At 42.9% G+C, this 23847-nt stretch overlaps 1 protein-coding gene across 2 annotated transcripts in view; it reads left to right on the forward strand.

Annotated features, from left to right (window-relative positions):
- Nucleotides 1-822: 822 nt before the first annotated feature.
- lcmt1 (leucine carboxyl methyltransferase 1) overlaps nt 823-23847 on the forward strand; it is a 70117-nt gene continuing 47092 nt past the window's right edge. The window contains exons 1-5 of one of the 2 annotated variants that reach the window (XM_080206531.1): nt 823-841; nt 1435-1535; nt 3935-4026; nt 11449-11570; nt 21480-21556. In XM_080206531.1, the coding sequence (XP_080062657.1) occupies nt 1447-1535; nt 3935-4026; nt 11449-11570; nt 21480-21556 (380 nt within the window). In that variant the 5' untranslated portion in view covers nt 823-841; nt 1435-1446. Of the gene's footprint in view, nt 842-903; nt 1026-1434; nt 1536-3934; nt 4027-11448; nt 11571-21479; nt 21557-23847 lie in introns of those variants that run through there. The other variant, XM_080206530.1, reaches the window with a different exon arrangement.

Raw genomic sequence — 23847 nt, forward strand, 5'->3', positions numbered from 1 at the left:
AAAACCTCACTTACTGTACTGCCTGGAGACAATACACATCTCTTTACCCTGTGATCAGTGCTCCTTCCACTCACATTATCAGCCACTTCAGGTCTTGAACAGCAGGTTAGGTGTAAGGATTCGCATTCTAATCAGTAATCTCTAAACTGTCTGTGCTTTATATGCTCTGTCTGAGGCCAGAACTCTCCATTCACCTGACGAAGGGACTAACCCCGAAAGCTTGTGAGTATATTATCAAATAAATAGGTTGGACTAAAACCTGGTGTTGTCAGACTTTTTACTGTGTTTACGCCAGTCCAACGCCGGCATACCCACATCACATCTATATGTATCCCATAGGCGAAACTGTGTAACCACCATGTAAAATCACTTAAATCTGAAATTCCCAGTGACATCATGACCTAGGACAGGCTGGTATAAATTTATTTCAGAGTGCATACAGTGCTGTAGTAACACTTTTACTCCTTCATGGGGAGTAGTCTGAATGAACCATAAAAGCCTGTACTCGCTCGCTCTCTCTTAATGGACCCTAAAGGCCTGTCCCCACTCACTCATCCACTCTGAATGAACCCTAAAGGTCTATCCCTACCCACTCACTCTGAATGAACCTAAATGCCCATTCTCACTCACTCTGAATGAACCCAAAAAGCCTGTCCCCACGCACTAAATGAACCCTAAAGGCCCCACCCACTCATTCTGAATGGCAGCTGCTGCTCCTGGTCGGCAGCCAATCAATGCGGCCCAGGCCGCCCAATGAGCTGCTCTCATCATTTCATCGCCGGCGCCAATCGGGAGCTATATTGCTGCACTGTCAGAGTAATAGTGTTACGTAGTAGGAACTGTAGGTGTTGTTTTCCCATGTTATTATCAGCAGAAGTCCAAGGAGAGGAATGTAGGGATTAGCAGAGTGTGTCAGCATTCCGGGTTCGCCAATGCTGCGCTGATATCGCACATCCCTCGGTGCACTTTGCTGGGGATGTTCGGGCAGCTTCAGGCACATAACTCTAAGCTCCCCGCACAACACTGTAACCTCAGAACAATTTGTGTTATATTCTATCCGTTGTATAGCAGTGTAATTTCAATAACCTAATTTAGAATCTCTTGTAATCTCAGTTTAATAGCAGAAATTTAAACTTTAATGTAACTAATTTATCAGTGTAACTTTATTTATAAACTGTGACAAAGCAATTTTTAAAAAATTCTCAAACTACACGAATAATTTGAAGGAGCAGGATTTTGATAGTTGTAGGGAATATAACCTTACGTTATTTTTAAAGTGTAGAAAACCAGCAAAAATTACTATTTTATATATTAAAAGCTGTCAATGAGAAGATAGTTCAAGTAATTAACTGACACTACTTTAGGGAAGTTGGGATGATTTGTAGAAGGTAGGTGCAATCTTCTCAAAATTAATAATATTTTCTACCCCCACAGTGTGAGAATCTAATGGCTACCAACCACTCTTTCACTGGCTCCGATGACACAGCAGATGAAGCAGTCCGCTCCACATGTGATGATGCAACAATTTGTAAAAGGTAGGACTTACAAAGCTACTGGAACACTGAGACAGGTTGTATCTGAGAACTGATAGTAGTGTGATAGTGTATTCTACTGTGTGATGCATGTTGCTGGAAATATTCATATTCTGTCTGCAGTGGGCACTTTTTATTCATTAATGTGTTTTGGCATCAGTGGTTCAATCAGCATTCATTGTCTCTCCCTAAATGCCCCCTTAAAGATGTTGGTGAGCAGCCTTTTTGAACTACTGAAGTCCTTGTGGTATGGGTACATCTATGATAGTTAGGAAGGATGTTCCAGGATTTTGATGAAGCAACAGTGAAGGAATAGTGATTTATAATTCCAAGATGGCATGTGATTTGGAGGGAAACTTGCAGTTGGTGGTGTTCCCATGGGCCTGCTACCCTTGTTCTTCTAGCAGAAATTTAAACTTTAATTTTTCAATGTAATCTCCTTTGTATTTATTTAAAAACTCTACTTTGTAATAAAGCACTCTTTTAAAAATAATTCTTAAACTACACTTCAGTAATTTGAAGGATCAGGAATTTGTTAATTGTAGGGAAAATTACAAACGTACATATTAAATGCTGTCAATTAGAAGATAGTTTAAGTAATTAACTGATACTATACTCAGTGTGACCAGTAGGGTCACAAATTTGGAAATAACTATCGAAGGAGGCTTGGCAAGTTTCTGCACATCATCTTATAGATGATACACACTGCTGCCAATATGTGTCAGTGGTAGAGGTAGCGAATGTGTAAAAAGACTGAGAGATATGGACTACCAATCAAGCAGGCTGCTTTGTCCTGCATGGTGTTCAGCTTGAATGTTGTTGAAGCTTGCTCAAGGCAAGTGAGGAGTATTCTATCACACTCCTGACATGTGCCTCCTAGATGGTGAACAGGCTTTGGGCTTGCAGGAGTTATTTGCTGCAGAATTCCGGCCTCTGACCTTTTCTTGCAGCCACAGTATTGATATGGCTGATCCAGTTCAGGCTCTAGTCAATGGTAACCTCCAGGATGTTGAAATTGGGGGATTCAGAGGTGGTAATGTTACTGAATGTCAAGGGAAGATGGTTAGACTATTTCTTATTGGAGATGGTTATTGCATGGTACTTAAGTGGCACCAATGTTACTTGCCATTTAACAACCAAAGCCTGTATGTTGTCCAGGATTTGCTGCAGTGTGGCTGGAAAGTCTTCATTATCCTAGGAGTTACAGATGGGTATTGAACATTCCAAAACATCCTCACGTATGATCTTAAGATGGAGCCAGTGATTAAGCAGCTGAAGATGATTGAGCTTAGGACTTTGGCCTGAGAAACTCCTACAGTGATAACTTTGGGTGGAGTTGATTTACCCTCAACAGCCACCATAATCTTTCTTGATGCTTGGTATGAATGCAGCCATTAGAGAATCTTTCCCTCCGATTCCATTGACTTCAGTTTTACTGAGACTCTTTGTGCTGTACTTGGTTAAATACTGTCTTGATACCAAGGACCCTTACTCTCTCCTCACTTATAAAATTCACCTTTTTGGTTTATATTTGAACCCAGGCTGTAGTGAGGTTAGCAGCTGAGTGATCCTGATGATACCTAAACTGACCATCAGTAAGCAGCTTACTGATGGGTAAGTGCTGATTGACAATACTATCCATGACATCTTCCATTACTTTGTTGTTGTTTGAGAGTACGCTGATGGGTGATAATTGGCCAGACTGAATTCATGTTGCTTTTTGCAGACAGGATAGAACTGGACAATTTTTCACATTGTCAGATGGATGCTAGTGTTGTAGTTCTACAGAAATGACTTGGCTAGGCTAATTCTAAGGCAAAAGTACTATAGCTGGGATGTTGTCAGGGCCCAAAGCTTTTGCAGTGGCCTGTATACTCAGCTGCTTTTTGACATCCTGTGAAATGAATCAAATTGACTGGAGATTGGCATGTGGGAACCCCAGCAGGAGGCACGATGGATCATCTATTTGGTGCTTCTGGCTGAAGATGGTTACAAGAGCTTGAGACTTTTGGCACTGACATAATAGACTACATCAACATTGAGGTTGAACATTTCAAAATGCAAGGATCTGCAAATGTGCATTTGAGATGTTATAAACTCACTTATATAGAAATCCATGATCTTGGGTGATATGGTCAATAAGCCTGGTCATTTGAGGATTTGTGTCCAGAACACTCTATAACACTCAGGATCTCTGAACACAGTTTAGAGAAGGCCTTTTTTAAATTTAAAGATGAGAGATTTTGGAAGAAGTACAATCTTTCTGATTATCTTGGAACCTAAATAAACGATTTGCCCAATTGTTCTGTTAATACTGCAGTAGCGGGATCAGCAAGACAGGCAAAATTACTGTCAGTGTAATTTGCAGTTCCTCATTGATGATTATTACTTCTGCTTTGCAGGTTTGCAGTCAGTATGAACTATTGGAAGGACCCGTACATACAGTTTTTCATAAAACAGCCAAATGAAAGGAAAGCTCCTGAAATCAACAGAGGTAATTCCTTGCATTTTGCTGCAGTTTGCTTTCTGCTTCCTTTCTACATTTCTTCTCTTACTACTTTTCTAATATTTTCAACACCTTCTTGTGAAGTCCAATTCAGTGGGCAAAGGGGTTTTACGGTATCATAAGCTGTTCTAACATAAGAGCCCAGACAATAAATGTCTATCTCTTCAGCATCACAGCCTTTTCTGTCCTGATTGATGTGCATATGTTTATCAGTGGGTACAGCTGTGATCAGGAATGAAAAACCTGGTAGATTTTATTTTTCTTTCTGATCCAGAGAGGTTGAGGCCAAATGAAGGGCTTGCTGCTCTGTTCCTATTTACTTGCTCTGAAATGCAGCCGCAACTTTCTCACTCGACCATCCAACTCAGGCCAGGTGAGAAAAGTGCAATGCAGCAGGTTCTTGAGGTCTTGTGTCGAGTGCAATTGAGTCAAAAGTAAGGAAGTCATGTCCTTTTTTTAACACCGATAGCTGCTGTATAGTAGGTACGTTTAAAGGTCCAGCCACCTGTGTGAGGAGTGGCCAAAAGGGTGCATAGTCTGGTGAGTGGTGGCAGTTGAGATTGCACGGGGTGATGTGCCAGTTTGTAGGGGGTGGGGGAATCCTGTTGAGGGCTGTGGCATGAGTTGGCGGTCAGTCCCATAGCTTTCTAGGAATTTGTACACTTCTTTAAACAAGAATAGCTAAACACACTATTTTATGAATAGCACTTTTTTTCAAGATTCAGACTGAAAACCTGGCTAACTATGTCACAAGACGGTACAAAAATAGATGTGTCTCATGCATGTTCCACAAACGCACAACCTTGTTGCTTTCAGCACACATTGATAACTTTGGCTAAATTCTTTTGTACTGTGCTATTCTGCCTTGAAGTATGTATTTCCAATTGTCTCTGCTTATTTCCTGAAGATGCTGGGTGCAATCTTGTTACATCAATGTGGTGAACTGGGAAAGTAGTGTGCAAGGCAAAAGATCCAATTTGTGCCTGGTGTGTAATGGGGGTTTGCCAAGTTCCTGGACCCTATTGATTGGCATCAACTGCTTTGTGTCCTGAAAGGACGTGAAACTTAATAGTATGAGATTGACTGACTGAATTTTGATATCTTTAGTGAGTTTGGCATGCATGCTTTGCACCTGTCTGGTGTGATATGACGCCAGAGTGAATCACTCACCTACAGCTCTATGCAAGTATGTGTCGGGCACAGCAATAGCAAAGGCAAACAAGGAGTGAACACCAATCCAGCTGGGGTGGAGTGGGGAGGGGGGGTGATTTTCAGCCATTGCCATGGGGCGGAGGGCAAACATGCGTTGGAAGTGGGGGAGACCCATGATGATCTGGGGGGTCCTCAGGTTGGAGCTCGGCGCTGGCTTGGGGCTATTGTTGTGTGCATCTCCCTTGCCTGCTGGACAACCCCCAAGGGGTTGTATGTTGGATTGAGTCCTAACCCCACTGATGTTGCTCTGGTTGCCGGTGGCCATCTGTCTACTGGACAGGCTCTGTGGATGACTGCTGACCCCACTAGGCCCCATCCAGACCCCACTAACAGTTACAAGCAGCAGGCCTGGCAGCTGTTGCCCCAATCTGGGGAGCTCTTCAAGTGGCTCCTCATACTGCATGGACTCTGCAGCACTCGCTACAATGGCAGCCAATCACATGAAAATTGCAAGGGTGTCCTTCTCCACCTTCAGCCTGGACTGCTAGCCAGATTCCTGTAAACCAGTGCATGAGACATCCAGGTGCATGCATACAGATCCATGCCTCAAGGATTCCCAAAGAGAGTCTATGCTCTTTCTCCCCCCCCCAGTGACGGGGATGTGGCAAGGGTTGGCAGCCCATTGAGGTGGTGCATGGCACTGGGGATGGTGTTGGATTGCCAGTGTCCTGACTTATGGGTTGCTGGGAGGGAATGATAACATTATGAACTGTTTTTCCCCCCCCGCCCCACCTCAACCTGATGCTGTGGTGCAGTGGCAGAGAGGCATTCTGGAGGAGGAAGACCAGGCAGACCCTCCTGAGGAGGAGGAGGAGGCCCAAGAGAATGTGACAGACAAGGCCGCGGAAGAGCCAGAAGATGGAGGACAGACGCTCTCATCACCACAAGGTTCTCTGACTAGGTTCTGAATCTCCCCTTCCTGATTCTGGTGCGTCTCATGGGCAGTGGGCTGAAAAGGGTGGCATCGCTACATCCATGACTACTGAACGTTGGCCTGAGCCCTCTAGGTCCTGAACCGCCCTCTAGGTCCTGAACCTCCCTCTCCCCCTGTATATCACAGGCCATGTGGACAGAACACAGCTAGCTGGCTGACTAGGAGATATGGTATACCATACACTGGCACCTGAAGCCACATTCCATAAGAACATAAGAAATAGGAGCAGGAGTAGGCCATCTGGCCCTTCGAGCCTGCCCCGCCATTCAATAAGATCATGGCTGATCTGTCGTGGCTCAGTTCCACTTTCCGGCCCTCTCCCCATAACCCTTAATCTCCTCTCTTATCAAAAACCCATCAACCCGCTTCTTGAAAATTTTTAGCGAGGCAGCCTCCACCACTTCAACGGGTAGAGAATTCCAGAGATTCACCACCCTTTGAGTGAAGAAGTTCCTCCTCAACTCTGTTCTAAAACGCCCCCCCTTTATCTTGAGGCTGTGCCCCCTAGTCCTACTGTCTTTTTTGAGTGGGAAGAGTCTCTCCACCTCTATCCTATCCATCCCATTCATCGTCTTATACGTCTCAATGAGATCGCCCCTCATTCTTCTAAACTCCAACGAGTACAAGCCTAGTTTATTCAGCTTCTCCTCATAGCTCAACCCCCTCAACTCCGGTATCAGCCTAGTAAACCTCCTCTGCACTCCCTCCAAGGCCAAAATATCTTTGTGCAGGTGCGGCGCCCAAAACTGCACACAGTACTCCAGCTGCGGCCTCACCAATGCCCTATACAGCTGCAGCAAGACCTCCCTACTTTTATATTCAATCCCCTTCGCTATGAAGGCCAGCATCCCATTCGCCTTCCTGACCACCTGCTGCACCTGCAGGCTGGGTTTTTGCGACTCATGCACAAGGACCCCGAGGTCCCTCTGCACCGTCGCCTGCTGCAGTTTTTTGCCACGTAAGTAATAGTCCTTCCTACCATTCTTCCTACCAAAGTGGACCACCTCACACTTGCCAACATTAAATTCCATTTGCCATTTCCTGGCCCATTCGCCCAGCCTATCTAGATCCTTCTGCAGACTCTCCACACCCTCCGCGCAATTTGCCGTTCCCCCAATCTTGGTGTCATCCGCAAATTTCGACACCCTACACTAGGTTCCCTCCTCCAGATCATCTATATAAATGGTAAAAAGCTGAGGTCCCAGCATCGACCCCTGGGGCACTCCACTAGTCACCATCCGCCAATCCGAATAGCACCCGTTGACCTCCACTCTCTGCCTCCTATTTGACAACCAATCCTCTATCCACGCTAACACCTTACCCCCAACTCCAAGTCCCCTGACCTTCTGCAATAACCTCTTATGAGGTACTTTGTCAAACGCCTTCTGAAAATCCAGAAAGACCACATCCACCGGCTCTCCTCTATCCACCGCCCTAGACACATCCTCATAGAACTCCAGTAAATTTGTCAGACACGACTTCCCTTTAATGAAACCGTGCTGCGTCTGCTCTATCAAGCAATTCCCTTCAAGATGCCTCGCAATTTCCTCCTTAATGACGGATTCTAACATTTTACCTACCACAGACGTTAAACTAACCGGCCTATAATTCCCTGCCTTTTGCCTGGTGAGTGAGTGATTCCAGTGAGTGTTGAATGCACATCAGAGATGGAGGCAGTCAGCTGTGTTCCATGTGCACCCCTTCATCCCCCCCAATAGCCTGTAAAGGCTGTGCCACCCTTTTCAGCCTACTGCCCTTGAGATGCACCAGTATCAGGAAGGAGGATTCAGATGGGCTTGGGATGGCCGGGGTCACCTGAATGGAAGGCCCTGGCATGGGCTCCAGAGCTTCCTCTTCTCTCGGTGCTTTTTGGCCCTTGGGACACTCCAGGGGATAGCGGAGCAACTGGAATGAGCTCTAAAGCCCTTGGTGTCACCTGGCTCTGCCAGTCTTGGAGACCCAATTTGTGTCTGCACCATGATGTCCTCTGAGACTCGGCCATGCTTTAGACACTGCCACCAATGGCTACCACTTCCTGCCACAGGCTGTCCTCTGCGGAAACACCCTTGCATTGTTGGCTTGGGTGCCACGTAATGCCACATCACCACCTGCAGCATCGAAAGAATTCCTCCAAAACAGCCTTGCATTGCTGACAGCTCCTTCTGCAACCCTGGCTCTGCCACTGCATCTTCAGCAGCTTTTGAAGAAATGACCCCAATGGCTTGGCATCTGGCTGGGGACTTGCTGTTTTCTTGGATTCAGCAGGCTCCACCTGCTCAAACCTTTGGATGTTCCTGCCTCTGCCAGATCTGAGGCTGTGAGGTGTGCAGAAGAAGCCTCAGCACCAACATGGTAACTGTATCTGCATCTGCACTGATAGGTGGTGCATGTGATGCCTGTATTAACTGTAAGTGCCTTCCTCAGAGGTTTCTTCAGGGTTTTTCTCTCAGATTTCCTCAGACCTTCTTTCTGGGGTATTGACAGGGGTCACAGCGGTGGTGGGGGGGGTGGCGGGGGGGGGGGGTGCAGAGGGGTGGTGGTGTTGAGGGTTGGTCTCTGGGCTCATCACTTGCAAAAGAAAACATGTGGTTCAGTGCAAGGAAGGGGCAAGTATCTGGGCAGATTGCAACTTACTTGAGATAGGTCATATGAATGAAGGATTTGTAGATCCTCACTTTGGTGACCCACTCTGACCTGACAGTTGGTCATGGCTCTCTCCTCAGTCATGGCTCTCTCCTCAGCCTCCCCTGACGGGTACATGGCGCGCTCCTTGAAGGCAGTCAGGAGATGTAACTTGGAGGCCCCATCTGTGTTTTTTTTTTCCGCTTCCTCCTCCTGCAGGGACAAGGGGGGTTGAAAGCCTTATGGCTGGAAGGCTGCGGGTTGTCTAGGGTGGGTACAATTGGGTGCTGTATTTTGGACCATGCCTCGATAGGCAGGGGTTGTGATGGAGGGATGCCAGAGTGGTTTGAGGAAGGTGCTAAGGGGTCAGATGTTGCAGCTTCCCCTTGTTAATGGCACACAGTTGTGACCACTTTGGGCAAATCATGCACCTGTTGTGTCCATGCCATGATTCACATGGAGGATCTTTCATTGCACTAATTGTCAATGATTGTGATGTGGAGGATGCCCAAGAGATCTGTGCGGGAACACCCTTTTTTCCCCAATGTTATGACACTTATAAATGTTTTTGAAAAATTCCACCTGTTGACTCCTTGTGTGGGTACAATAGGTTTTGGCAGCACCCATGGTGCCATTATTCATTACTAAACAGCAAGTGTCAGCAGATTGAAGTATCACAAGGCAGCTCTCATCTTGCTATCACACAAAGACTTTCCAGCAGGAATGCTCGATAGTGATCAAAAGTAGAAATTTTGACTTATTTTTCCTGCCCAAATAGATTTAGAAGCCAATTTTTCCATATAGGTGATATCAGCTAATTTAGGACTGACAGACTGTCAGATTGAGGGTTACCTAATGTCTTGATAAACTTGCTGAGTTATTGGAGGAGCCCTTGTTAGAGCTTTTATCAAAGCCTTTTTTTAATGCTCCTCGACGATAAAACTACTTCTGTTAAATGTAGGCATGCTTCTTTGATTTGGGGGATGGGATAATCTTGATGTTGAGGGTCCTTTTGGATTTCATTTGGATTAGGAGTCATACTCTGGATATAACAGGAATGAATGACAATGCCATGTAATGTATTAAATCAATAATATTATTGAATAATGGTTAAAATAAGTGATATTACAATTGTAATTGATAATATAAAAAGTAAAAAGAAAGACAACTTTACTGAAAGGAGAAATGTTCTTGTATTGAAAGAAAGACAACTCTACCTGTAGACTATACATACTGTATAGTAAATATTTATTATGTTACACATGTTAACCCCAGATTGGTCTGTTCAAGGCAGCTCCCCAAAATGGATAACCCCTAATTATTCCATTCCTCTTGATTCATATATCACCAAACCTCTGAATAATCTTACAACAGGTGGTCTTAGTTCCTGGCTCTTCCTCACATTTTCTTCAGTAGTTGACCATTCAACTCTGGCTACAGCAATGAGTCATGGAAGTAGCATCCCTTTAAGCCAAATTTCATACTGCATTCCTGCACTTTGAGGCCTGGCAGATATTCTTAAAACAAGTGCCAATTCTTATCAATTCTCTTCACAGGTACTGCAAGGCAATTTGAAGTTGTTTCACCATCTTTTGATGATGTTTTCTCATCTGCCATCCGTCAGGTGTTATGTCCATCAATCAAACTCCATCATTTGTTGACCACTTATGTGCTGGCTTGTAGTTAAAGGGTCATGAGGGTCAACAAGGGAAGAATAGTTCCTCTTGTAGATGCACATTAAAATAAACAAGGTCAAGTCAAAACAGCCATTGTAAATATTATGTGCAAGAAAAATTCTTGGGGTGGGGAAATGGGAGTCCAAATCTAGTTGACAATGTTACTAATTATATAATTCATCAATGATCAAAGCATAATCAAATTTAGGTTTAAATCATTGTCTACAAAGTAAGATTCAAATGTAAGAACTTTAAATATTCAATATAGGCTTAAAAAGAGCAAAGTAGAAATAAAATGCAAAAATACAAAATTGCAAAAGATAGTGGCTCCAGGCCTGCAATATCTATGATGGCTAGTTCAGTGCTTCTCATTTTTACTTTTGCTTCCTAAGGACTGGTGCCTCACTTCAATGCTGAATCTCTCTTTGAGAGCATTTGAAGTTAAGAATTCAACATGAGGAATCCTTGTGCAATCCAGTGTGCTATTTTTAAAATATTTACTGTGTACTAAAAATTAATATTTTAATTGTACAAAAAACAAGTTTTCATACATTGTGTAATAGAAATCTTGAATTTTACTTTGTTTTTTTTTCAATTTCCACTCTTTTGCTGCATTGCCCAAACTCTTGGCATTATGTCTTCTGGTTGTATGATATCTCGCCCAATGGCCCACATGCACACCTAAATAGTGAGCGTTGCTAACTATTTGACCACAGAACTTAGCACAAATTTCACTTATGCAGATCAAGCACTCTCTAGGAGAACCAAGCTAATTTTCCCTTTCTGTAGCTTATGGGTACACAGGCCACTTAAAGCACTAGAATTGCTGCCCTGCTGAGATCAGATAAACCAGAACAGATTGTGACTCGTATGAAACTTTTCTATTCTGCACTGGGAGGATGGATTTACCCACTGAGTCATGAGGTAAGCTTTGAGTCATTGTTAATGGTGTTGTTTTGCTTGTAGGTTATTATGCCCGTGTCAAGGCAGTGAATATATTGATGGATGCTTTTATAAAGAAAACTAGCTGTAATTGCCAGGTTATAAACCTCGGTGCTGGCCTGGACACAACTTTCTGGAGACTGAAGGTAATATTGAGTAATAGTATTGTAGTATAGAATAAGATAATAAAACAGTTACTGTTATAATTTGGGCAAAATATGTCAGTCTGTTCACTTTAATTACTGCCTTTAGTTTTAGAGCCAGCTATCCTTAACAGAGCCTGTTAAATTTTTATTCAGGATACATCTTAATTTAGTAGATACTTTTTTTTTTACAGGTACTGCACCAGATATAAATTGACCTTTGCTGTGAAAGAGCTGAATTTTCTGTTCTTAAAAATAAATCACCTCATTGCGGTCTCTCCTTGGCTTACCTGAACCTTCATCTTATTCTAAAAATTTGACAGAGCCCTATTGAAAATGTTACCAAGTCTCAGAATCCTTCTAAAATTTGTCTTTTTTTTAGTAAATGTTGAACCTTTGGTGCATAAGCTTATTAATATATTCATGCACTGTTTATGGTTTATAGCCTTCGCGAATAGTCTTTGCTTTTACTTTGAAGGTTAAGATGAAATTTATTATAGTAGTTGTAAAGCAGACTATGTGGGGATAACACATCTTTACTCCAGGTCTCGTAACATCTTGAGAGAGAGAGAAACAGAGTTAATGTTTCAGATCTGTGAACTTTCATCTCTTCTGATGTTGCCGTCTTAGTAATTTTTTCCAGTATATTATGTTTTTATTTCAGGTTTTCAGGATCCACAGGACTTTGTTTCTGCATTACTTCAATGCGCTTAGTTTATATCTAGACTTTCTAATCCCAAACTAACTTGCTGTGGGTTCAAATCACTACCAATAAGCACAGTTAAATGCTTCAAGTAAAAGTCATTTTAATAGTGAGTCATGAGGATATTTTTAAAAACTGACTTATTGTAAAATCTGACAAATGAAAAATACAAATTTGTCATAGCAAGGCAACAATGCCATTGGTTACTGCATAGTTCAATATTGCACATTGTTAAATGTGAACTTTAGTTTTGAACCTGGAGATGGAATTGTACTTCTATTAAGACATATTGAAAACTTAATTTTTTAACTTGCAATGAGCTCTGAGTCATTGAGATGCATAGGTTGTGAAGGATTATTGAATTGTTTGTATGATGAAGCTGAATCATAGACTATTGATATCGAAACCTGAAGAGAAAATGATGGAAAATCTCAGTGGGTTTGGCAGCATCTGTAAGGAGAGAAAAGAACTGAACGTTCGAGTCCAAGTGACCCTTTGTCAAAGCTTTGTTATTGGCTTTGACAAAGGGCCATCTGGACTCAACATCTTTTCTCTCGTTACAGATGCTGCCAGACCTGCTGAGATTTTCCAGCATTTTCGCTTTTGGTTTTAGACTCCAGTCTTCGCAGTAATTTGCTTTTAACTCTCCATATTGAATTGTCCTTGCGTATATGACTGTCCTCTTAGACGTTATGAAGAAGGTTCTTCACAATTATCCTATTGATTGCCCAATGATGTCATTATCACTGGAAGCAAAATATACTGGATTGGATATACCAGAGAAGGAGGATCTCAATCAGAATCCTTTAATTCTAAAAAGAAGATGACTGGGAGGGGTTGTGTGCATGTGGTCCTGGACAGTGTACAATAGGTAGTCAGTGCCAGAAAGCACAGACTGACCTGCACAATAGCGCACTCATTTAGATGCCTGTGCTTGGCAAGCCTGTCCTGGGCTCAGTACAGGAAGCGGAAGAGCTCATTTGTTACGTCTCCATCATGCCCACATGGTGTTCAGGCCATGGTTAGTCTCTCTCTCATACATCGATCCTATGGTTGTTGGATTGATACTGTGCCACAGATAGCACAGTCAGGGGAAGCATCTACAGCCTGTGATGGGGCACTCAGTCTTATGGGGGTGGGGGGGTGGTCTCGGTATGCCACTGCATATAGCCTCAAGATGGACAGGGGTCAGGCCAGCATGGGGTATCGTGTCATCTACATCAGGGGGGAGGAAAGGAATATCGACAACAATTGATGCGATTGAAGATTACAGTGTGTTCTTCCAGCACAATGGGAAGAAGTTCAATGGTTGACAGGAAGTGGGTCAGGAACTGGTCTCATAGTAAAACGTAAGCACCATCATATTACAAGCTGATCCAATGATGCAGTACAAAAATAAGCTATGGAAAAAGTTATCAGGGAAGGAGTCTGGGGGCTTCTGGGAGCAGTTGAACACTGCACTTTTGGGATAATTTGCACTTTACCAAATGGTGATCACTGCACAGCTGAGACATGTTAGGATCATTCAAGTGTTAATGGAAGGATTTGGGCACTTTACATCCCAGTGCATATTCTTGCAAGATTCCATTCCACCAGGGGGTTAGATTTTCAATGTTCAGTTGATCAGTAGATTATGCGGGTCAGAAAGATGTCCTGTAAGCTCCCACGACTCTTGCATTGTGAGTCACTTGCGGGTGTCTTAGAGGGCCCTCAGCACTTCCAGGTTGGCTCCCGGAGCCAAGGGCTACCTGCAAAAGACGAGGCTATGCCACAAAGTTTTTCTGAAGTACAATGCGGCTCACTCTGCAACATGTTCCTTGATTGAGCAAACCATTGGCATATTGAAGACGCATTTCAGATGTCTGGACTCACCATGCTAGATGCTCCAGTACTTGCCTCAGAGGCTCTACCGCATCATTATCATCATCTGTCACTGCAAAGGAGTGGGGAAGGTGTGCAACAAGTGATGAAGATATCAATGTATGTGAGAGAGAATCAGCAGCGATGTCCCTTGTGCTGGCAGTGTGTGAGATTCATGCATACTGCAATGCTGCGAATGTCTGCTGGCCTTATGGTCCTCATCTGCAGAGTCTTAAAACTGACTACACTGGTGGCTGTCTCCCAAACCTTGGTAGTGAGGTTGGTTGACCTCACTAGCGAGGTTGGTCACCCAGCACAAGGTTGAAGAATCTCCCGCTGGTCCTCGACTGCCTGGAGGGGTGCCTTGTCACCGAACTTGAGCACAGAACATTTGTCTCTTCCAGGGGCATTACTCGCTACACCAAATCTTGGGTTGCAGAGAGTGAATGTAGGTGATGGTGCTATTTAAATATAAGTTGATATGGTAATGACAGGGTGGACAAGCTCTTGCCCACCGTGCCAAGACATATAGTGTGCTACACTTTTATGTATACATAGCTAAAAAGGTAACATTCCAGCATGGTAACCTTTGTAGCCATCATGCCACTTTTCCTGCCCGCCACTGTACTTAGTCCCCTGGATGGAATTTTCCACTCAGTGTTTCTACTTTTGGGGAACATCAATATAAGATGGTTTTTTTTTTGATTTGATTTATTGTTGTCACATGTATTAGTATACAGTGAAAAGTATTGTTTCTTGTGTGCTCTACAAAGCATACCGTTCATAGAGAAGGAAAGGTGACAGTGCAGAATGTAGTGTAACAGTCATACCCAAGGTGTGGAGAAAGATCAACTTAATGCGAGGTAGGTCCATTCGAAAGTCTTATGGCAGCAGGAAGAAGTTGTTCTCAGGTACATGACCTGAGACTTTTGTATCTTTTCCCTGATGGAAGAAGGTGGAAGGGAGAATGTCTGAGGTGCGTGGGGGTCCTTAATTATGCTGGCTGCTTTGCAAGGCATTGAGGTATATGCAGCATGGAAATGGGCCCTTTGGCCCAACTTGTCCATATCATCCCTTTTTTTTTAAACCACTAAGCTAGTCCCAATTGCCTGCATTTGGCCCGAATTCCTCTATACCCACCTTACCCATGTAACTGTCTAAAAGCTTTTAAAAAGACAAAATTGTATCCGCCTCTGCTACTACCTCTGGCAGCTTGTTCCAGACACTCGCTGCCCTCTGTGTGAAAAAATTGCCGTTTTGTATCTCTTCCCTCTCACTTTAAACCTATGCCCTCTAGTTTTAGACCCCCTATCTTTGGGAAAAGATATTGACTATTTTATTATTTTATAGATCTCTATAAGATCACTCCTATGCTCCAGAGAAAAATGTCCCAGTCTACCCAGCTTCTCCTTTATAACTCAAACCATCAAGTCCCGGTGGCCTTCTAGTGAATCTTTTCTGCACTCTTTCTAGCTTAATAATATCGTTTCTATAATAGGGTGACCAGAACTGTACACAGTATTCCAACTGTGACCGTACCAACGTCTTATACAACTTCAACAAGACGTCCCAACTCTTGTATTCAGTGTTCTGACCAATGAAACCAAGCGTGCTGAATGTCGTCTTCAACACTCTGTCCACCTGTGACTTCACTCCTAAGGAGCTATGAACCTGTAACCCTAAATCTTTTTGTTCTATAACTCTCCCCAAAGCCCTACGACTAAGTCAGTCCTGCCCTGGTTCGATCTACCAAAATGCATCACCTCGCATTTATCTAAATTAAACTCCATCTGTAATTTGTCAGCCCACTGGCCCAATTGATCAAGATTCCGTTGCAATCCTAGGTAATTTTCCTCACTCTCTACACTGTCACCCTCAGGCTAAAGAGACAATCCGTTAAAACAGAGTTGAGAAGGAATTTCTTAAGCCAGAAAGAGGTGAATCTGTGGCAGGTAGAATTAGGGATCTTCTTGTGAGGGATCCTCTTTGGACGAGTGATCATAGTATGATTGAATTTCTGATGCAGATGGAGGATGAGAAAGTAGAGTCCCGAACCTGTGTCCTCTGAACAGAGGAGAGTATGATAGGATAAGAGCAGAATTGGCGAATGTAGATTGGGGGCGCAGACTGGTTGGTAGGACGGCTGAGGGACAGTGGAGGATTTTAAAGGAGATCTTTTTCGGTACTCAGCAGAAATATATTCTGATGGTAAAGAAGTACCGTAGGAGAAGGGATAACCAGTCGTGGTTATCAAAGGAAATAAAGGAGAGTATTAAATTTAAAGCTGGTGCGTTCAGAGTGGCTAAAAATAGTGGACGATTAGAAGATTGGGAAAGATTTAAAAATTGACAAAGAATGACTAAGAATGTGATAAAGGAAAGATAGAGTATGAAATGACAGTAAAAGTTTTTACAAATGTATAAAGAAGAAGAGGCTGGCTAGTGTGAATGTTGGACCCTTGGAGGATGAGGGGGATTTAGCGGTGGGCGATGAGGAAATGGCTGAGGCTTTAAATAAGTTTTTTTGTCTCAGTCTTCACAGAGGAGGACACAAATAGTTTGCCGGATATTAAAGATAGAAGGATGGTAGGAGATGAGGGCCTAAATGCAATTACTATCACTAGAGAGGTAGTACTTGATAGACTAACGGGACTGAAGGTGGACAAGTCCCCAGGACTGGATGGAATGGATCCCAGGGTTCTGAAAGAAATGGCGGAGGTGTTAGCAGATGCCTTAGTGATTATTTATCAAAATTCACTGGACTCCGGGGAAGTGCCGGAAGATTGGAAAACGGCTAATGTTACGTCACTGTTTAAAAAAGGTAGCAGACAAAAGGCAGGGAATTATAGGCTGGTTAGTTTAACGTCTGTAGTTGGAAAAATGCTAGAATCCGTCATCAAAGAAGAAATAGCGAGGCACCTAGAAAAGAATGGTTTGATTGAGCAGACGCAGCATGGATTCATGAAGGGGAAGTCATGTTTGACGAATTTATTGGATTTCTGAGGATGTGACTAGTGCGGTAGACAGAGGGGAACTGGTGGATGTGGTGCTTTTAGATTTCCAAAAGGCGTTTGATAAGGTGCCTCACAAAAGATTGCTACAGAAGGTTAGTGTGCACGGAGTTGGGGGTAAGGTGTTAGCTTGGATAGAGGATTGGCTGTCTAATAGGAAGCAGAGAGTTGGTATCAATGGGTGCTATTCTAGTTGGCAGTTGGTGACTAGTGGAGTGCCGCAGGGATCGGTGCTGGGGCCTCAACTGTTTATCATTTATACAGATGATCTGGAGGAGGGGGCTGAGTGTAGGGTGACGAAATTTGCTGATGACACGAAGATGAGCGGAAAAGCAAATTGCGTGGAGGGTGTGGAAACTCTGCAGAGAGATCTGGATAGGCTGAGCGAGTGGGCAAGGACCTGGCAGATGGAGTGTAATGTTAGCAAGTGTGAGGTTATCCACTTTGGCAGAAATAATAGTAGGAGGGATTATTATTTAAAGGGCGGAAAGCTGCAGCATGCTACGGTGCAGAGGGACCTGGAGGTCCTTGTGCACGAGTCGCAAAAACCCAGTCTGCAGGTGCAGCAGATGATCAAAAAGGCGAATGGAATGTTGGCCTTTATAGTGAGGGGGATAGAATATAAAAGTAGGGAGGTCTTGCTGGAACTGTACAGGGTACTGGTGAGGCCGCAACTGGAGTACTGTGTGCAGTTTTGGTCGCGGCACTTGCGGAAGGATATATTGGCCTCGGAGGGAGTGCAGAGCAGGTTCACTAGGCTGATACCGGAGATGAGGGGGTTAGCCTATGAGGAGAGATTGAATAGACTGGGTCTGTACTCGTTGGAGTTTAGAAGGCTGAGGGGGGATCTTTTATAGAGACGTATAAGATAATGAAGGGGATAGATAGGGTAGAGGTAGAGAGATTCTTCCCGCTTAGAAAGGATAGCAGGACTAGAGGGCATAGCCTCAACGTAAGGTGGGGGCAGTTTAGATCAGAGTTGTGGAGGAACTTCTTCACTCAAAGGGTGGTGAATCTCTGGAATTCTCTGCCCGTTGAAGTGGTGGAGGCAACCTCGCTGAATATATTTAAGTCACGCGTAGGTAGGCTTCTGATAGACAAGGGAATTAAGGGTTATGGGGAGAAAGCGGGAAAGTGGAACTGATCCACTTCAGATCAGCCATGATCTTATTGAATGGTGGGGCAGGTTCGCCTACTCCTGCTCCTATTTCTTATGTTCTTAACTCTATGCCACAGAAAGCTGTGGAGGCTGGGTCATTGAGTCTTTAAGACAGATTTAGATAGGTTCTTGATGAATAAGGGGATCAGAGATTATGGGGAAAAGGCAGGAGAATGGGGATGAGAAAAATATCAGCCATGCAGAGCAAACACGATAGGCCGAGTGGCCTAATTCTGCTCCTATAACTTATGGTCAGTGCTACTAACCTTGGTGTCATCTGCAAAATTACCTCCTAAATTCTCATCCAAATCATATTAATATAAATGAGAAATAACAGTGGACCTAGCACCGATCTGAGGCACACCGGGAAGTGCAGACAGAGCCAATGGGTGAAAGACTGGTTTGCGTGATGGACTGGGCTACATTCACTACCTTTTATAGTTTCTTGTGGTCTTGGGCAGAGCAGGAGCCATACCAAGCTGTGATACAACAGCAAAGAACGCTTTCTATGGTGCACCTGTAGAAGTTGGTGAGTCGTAGCTGATATGCCACATTGTCTTAGTTTTCTGAGAAAGTAAAGGTGTTGGTGGGCTTTCTTAACTATAGTGTCGGCATAGGGGATCAGAACAGGTTGTTTGTGATCTGGACACCTAAAATTTGAAGCTTTCAACCATTTCTACTTCATCCCCGTTAATGTAGAAGGGGACATGTTCTCCACCACGCTTCCTGAAGACGATCTCCTTCATTTCATTGACATTGAGGGAGAGATTATTGACATTGGACCAGTTCACCAGATTCTCTCTTTCATTCCTGTACTCTGTCTCCTCATTGTTTGAGATCCGATCAGAAACAAAATAGGAATTCAGAAAAAGGTTATTTACTCAGACAGTGACGAGAACTTTTGGAATAGGAGCAGGAAGAGACCATCTCACCTCTTGAGCCTGTTCCGCCATTCAGTAGATTAATGACTGACTGATCATCCACCTCTTCTCCACTTTCTTGCCCACTTCCTTGATTTCGTAGATTAGAATCCTTAAGTGCAGAAGGAGGCCATTCGACCCCTCGAGTCTGCAACGACTCTCCGACGGAGCATCCCACCCGGCACTTGTAACTCCACATGTTTAGCCCAATAATCCTGCTAACCTACACGTCTCTGAGCACTAAAGTTTAACATGGCCAATCCACCTAACCTGCATATCTTTGGACTGTGGGAGGAAACCAGAGCACCTGGAGGAATCACGCATAGATACGGGAAGAATGTGCAAACCCCACACAGTCACCCAAGGCTGGAATTGAATTCAGGTCCCTGATGCTGTGAGGCAGCAGTGCTAATCACTGCCACTATCACTGTGCCACCATGATTTCCTAGGAGATCAAAAATCTATCAACCTGTTTTGATCTCAAAGCTGGAACCTACACAACCCTTTGGGTCGCGCAATTCCAAATATTCTCAACTGAGTGTAGGTGTTTCTTCTTCCCCTCTCAGACTCAGGATAAGAACTTGATTATTTAGGACTGTGTTCCATTTTCTAGATTCCTCAGTCAGGGGAAACAACTTCTCTGCATCTACTCTGCAATCCCTACTGAATTTTGTATGTTTCAATGACATCACATCATATTCTTCTTCACTCCAGAAAGTATGGGCCCAATTTAAAACCCTTTCTCCCCAGGAACCAATCTAGTGAACTTTGACTGTACTGTCTCTTTGGATATTAATGATAATGCACATAGTGTTTCAAGTGTACTCTTGCCAAAGCCCTATACAAGACATCCTTATTTTTATACTTCAATCCCCTTACAATAATAAAGGCCAGCATGCCATTTGCATTCCTAATTGCTTGCAATATCTGCATGCTGACTTTTTGTTCCTTGAATGAATACACTCAAATCTCTCTCAACATCCACATATAAAATGAAATCGGATAATGTAGCATCTGTGGGGAGAGAAATATGGTTAACATTTTCAGTCATGACCTTTCATCACAACTGATGATGCCAGACATGCTGAGTATTTCTTGGATTTTCTAATTTTATTTAAGATTCAGCATTCACAGTATTTGGTGTTTGAATCAACATTTAAAACTTTCACATCTTTTCAAAAGTATTCTGTTTTTCTATTCATAGTACCAAAGTAAATTTTACACTTGCCCACGTTATACTCCATGTGCCATATTGCTGTCGACTCACTTAAGCTATCTATGTTTCATTGCAGCGTTTTTGTATCCTCTTCATAACTCTATCGTATCCCAAGTGAGGTCCTTTTGATTATCCTATTTTTGCCATAATTTTAAATAGAATTTTTTTTTCATTCTCTCTGGCTACGCCAACATTTATTGCCTGCCCTGGTTGATCTTGAGAAGGTGGTGATAAGCTGCAGTTCATGTGGTGCACCACTGTATGGTTAGGAAGGGAATTCCAGGATTTTGACTCGGTGGCAGTGAAGAAACCGTGATATATTTCCAAGTCCTTGTGGTGGGTGGCTTGGAGGGGAATCTCCAAGTGGTGGCATTTCCATCTGTTGCCCTTGTCCTTCCAGATGGTAGTGATTTGATTAATTATTGGCACATATTTTGTATACAGTATAAAGTATTATTTCTTGCACGCTGTACAGACAAGGCATATAGTTCATAAAGTGCAGAATATAATGTTACATGAGTGGTCATGGGTTTGGAAGATGTGGTCTGAGCTGGCTTGGTGAGTTTCTGCAGTGCAGTACACACTAATGCCACTCTGCATCGGTAGTGGGGGAGTGGCTATTTGTGGAAGGGGTGGCAGTCAGGCAACTGCTTTGTCCTGGATGGTGTAAAGCTTCATAGGTGTTGATAGATCTGCACTCATCCAGGCAAGTAGACATTTCTGATAATGTGTGGAGATTCTAACATTTAAAATACTCTAGAAAAGGTAATATGGTAGGTAGCCAACATAGATTTTAATGAAGAATTTCATGACTGTAAATTGTAAACTATATCATTTCATTTTTTAAGTCACGAGCTTCAGTTTGTTAAATGTCTGCATATGGAAAATACATTTTGTGCCTTGGCATAAGTTAGTGTTGAGAAAAAGCTCAACTGAAATGTAATACTCTTGTTTGCTTGATTTCATCAACTTTTGAAGTAAAGTTATTCAGAGTGTTTCCCATATTCATTTTCTGTTTATATGGCATTATAATTTATTTTCCAGGATCAAAGCTTGCTTCCAAAAAAATATTTCGAAATTGACTTTCCAATGATTGTCTTGAGAAAAATACATTTGATCAAGTAAGTTCCTATGACGACTAAATCAGCTGCTTCATTTGGCATTTCAGATTTCATGAGTGGCTAATAACAATATGTAAATGTGGTATGTCACAGTGATGTAGCCTGGTCCTTCTGTTTCCAGGGGTGCAGTGTGAGGGATTAATAAACATGGTTTGAAGGTGTAATTCAGTGTCATCTTAGAAGTAACAGCAGAATGAATGACTTTATATTCCTATCATAAACTCCTAATTTCACATTAAAAGTTCCTGTGTAAATGGGTCTTGCTGCAATTTACATGCTTCCAACAGTGATAGTACTGCAGCATCTCCACTGGAGAGAGGCTGTCATCACCAGTTGACATGTAGATGTAAGTCATGTTCATTGTGGGAATTTATAATGAAAAATGCCAATAGGAAATTAAGGCAGATGAAAAACCTTTAATATATAAATATATTGGGCACCTTGGAGACAATGGCAGTTACATCTCTCCAATCTGAAAAAATCTATCAATCACTACTGTTTTTGAATCAACTTCAGTAAACTTCATGTATACAACATTCACCTAATTTCCTCAAACAGCTCTATCAAATTCATCAATAACTAACTTGCCTTTTAAAATCCATTTTGGCTGCCCTTAATGAGTTCATGTATTTGTACGTGAGAATTTATCTTCTATATTATGACCTCTTGAAGGTTACCCACTGTCAATTTTAGGCTGACCAACCTGTAATTACTTGATTTCTTTCTGTTCTTTTTGAACAGAGGTATTATATTGCCCGCCTCTCACATAACTTCCTTCCATAATCTAAGGAAATATTGGAGCCAAAGTCTCTAACATTTGAAGATTTGTGATATTTTCTTAAAATTTAAGTGTTATGTTTTAAAACTAAGTGAATTTGCACAGAATTTTAAGACCACAGGTTGTAGGCATTGGAGATTGATATGAAAGACCCAATTTGTAGAATGTCACCACACACTCTCAGTCTGATGTAAGTGTTGGTTGCAGTAAGGGTCTAATTACATTAGAGCTGCAGTTAGATGTAAACTATATTTTAACCAAAATCGGTTGCATTAAAGGACAGCAGTTCACAGGTACTGTACTTAAGCATAGATACTGCATAGTGCAGAACAGTAAAAGAACAGTACTTGGGTAATATGCATATAGATTGACAGGGAAATAAAGATCATTAAAAAAAGAACAGATATGTATTGCCTATCAGCGGGGCAGCTGAAAACATAAATTTTACTATATTGCAGAGGGTGGTCTGTGTATAAAATGAACACCCTAGGATGGCAGTGAGGGTTGACTGTGTCAGTAAAATCCGCTATCTGCCAGTGGGGAGTTGGAATTTTCCCTTCAGGACTTCTATGGCAGCTAATGGTTGCTCGAATTTCCTGCTGATCCATGTTGGGGATAAAATCTGAAAAATTTGCACACCAAGAATATTCATTAAAATCACAACTCACCAGAATCATTCCTTCTAATTTAGTGTCACGTAAGCAAGTAATTAGACTAGTTTAATTTACGACCAAACAAAAGTGGTGTGCACCTGCCCACCTTTTCACTCGTGACTTTGAAGTGCATATATGCAGAAGTTACCTTTCACAGTGCTGTTACCATTTCTCACCACTGCCACAACTCCTCATAGCTGGTAAAACTGCTCTCTCAGGCAAGACCAGAGTTAGGTGCGCTGGCAGGCTTGCACTGTACCTGGAAAGGCTGTTATGGGGCACATTCAGTGGAACCGTAAATTTTTGTACATGAGAGCATTGAGAAGGCTCAGCTGAAAATAGTAACGAAGACTTAGTGAAAAAGTAATGCATCAGGAACATTAAATCATAGTGCACTTTGATGCAATAATATTTTAGGACTTTGGGTCACATTTGAATTTGGTCTCATTAATCCATACATACAGTGCAGAAGGAGGCCATTCAGTTTATCGAGTTGCTCTGACAACAATCACACCCAGGCCCTATCCCTGTAACCACAGGTATTTACCCTGCTAGTCCCCCTGACAATTTAACATGGCCAATCAACCTAACCTGCACATCTGGGGGAAAATATGAGGAAGCCCATGCAGACAGGGGGACAAAGTACAACCTCCACACGCAAAGTGACCCGAGGCCAGAATTGAACCGGACATCAGCACTGTGACTCAGCAGTGCTAACCACTGTGTCACCATGCTGCTTGATCCTTTTACCATCAGAGTAATGTGAGTCTATTAATGGAGTACAGCGGCAGAACGGTTGCCAAATACAAGATGATCCATACGACCTTGTACATTGCAGTGTGGAATAGACATGGCTTCTA

Source organism: Carcharhinus amblyrhynchos, chromosome 18 (genome assembly GCF_965287045.1).
Source record: "Carcharhinus amblyrhynchos chromosome 18, sCarAmb.v2.hapA, whole genome shotgun sequence".
NCBI lineage: Eukaryota > Metazoa > Chordata > Chondrichthyes > Carcharhiniformes > Carcharhinidae > Carcharhinus > Carcharhinus amblyrhynchos.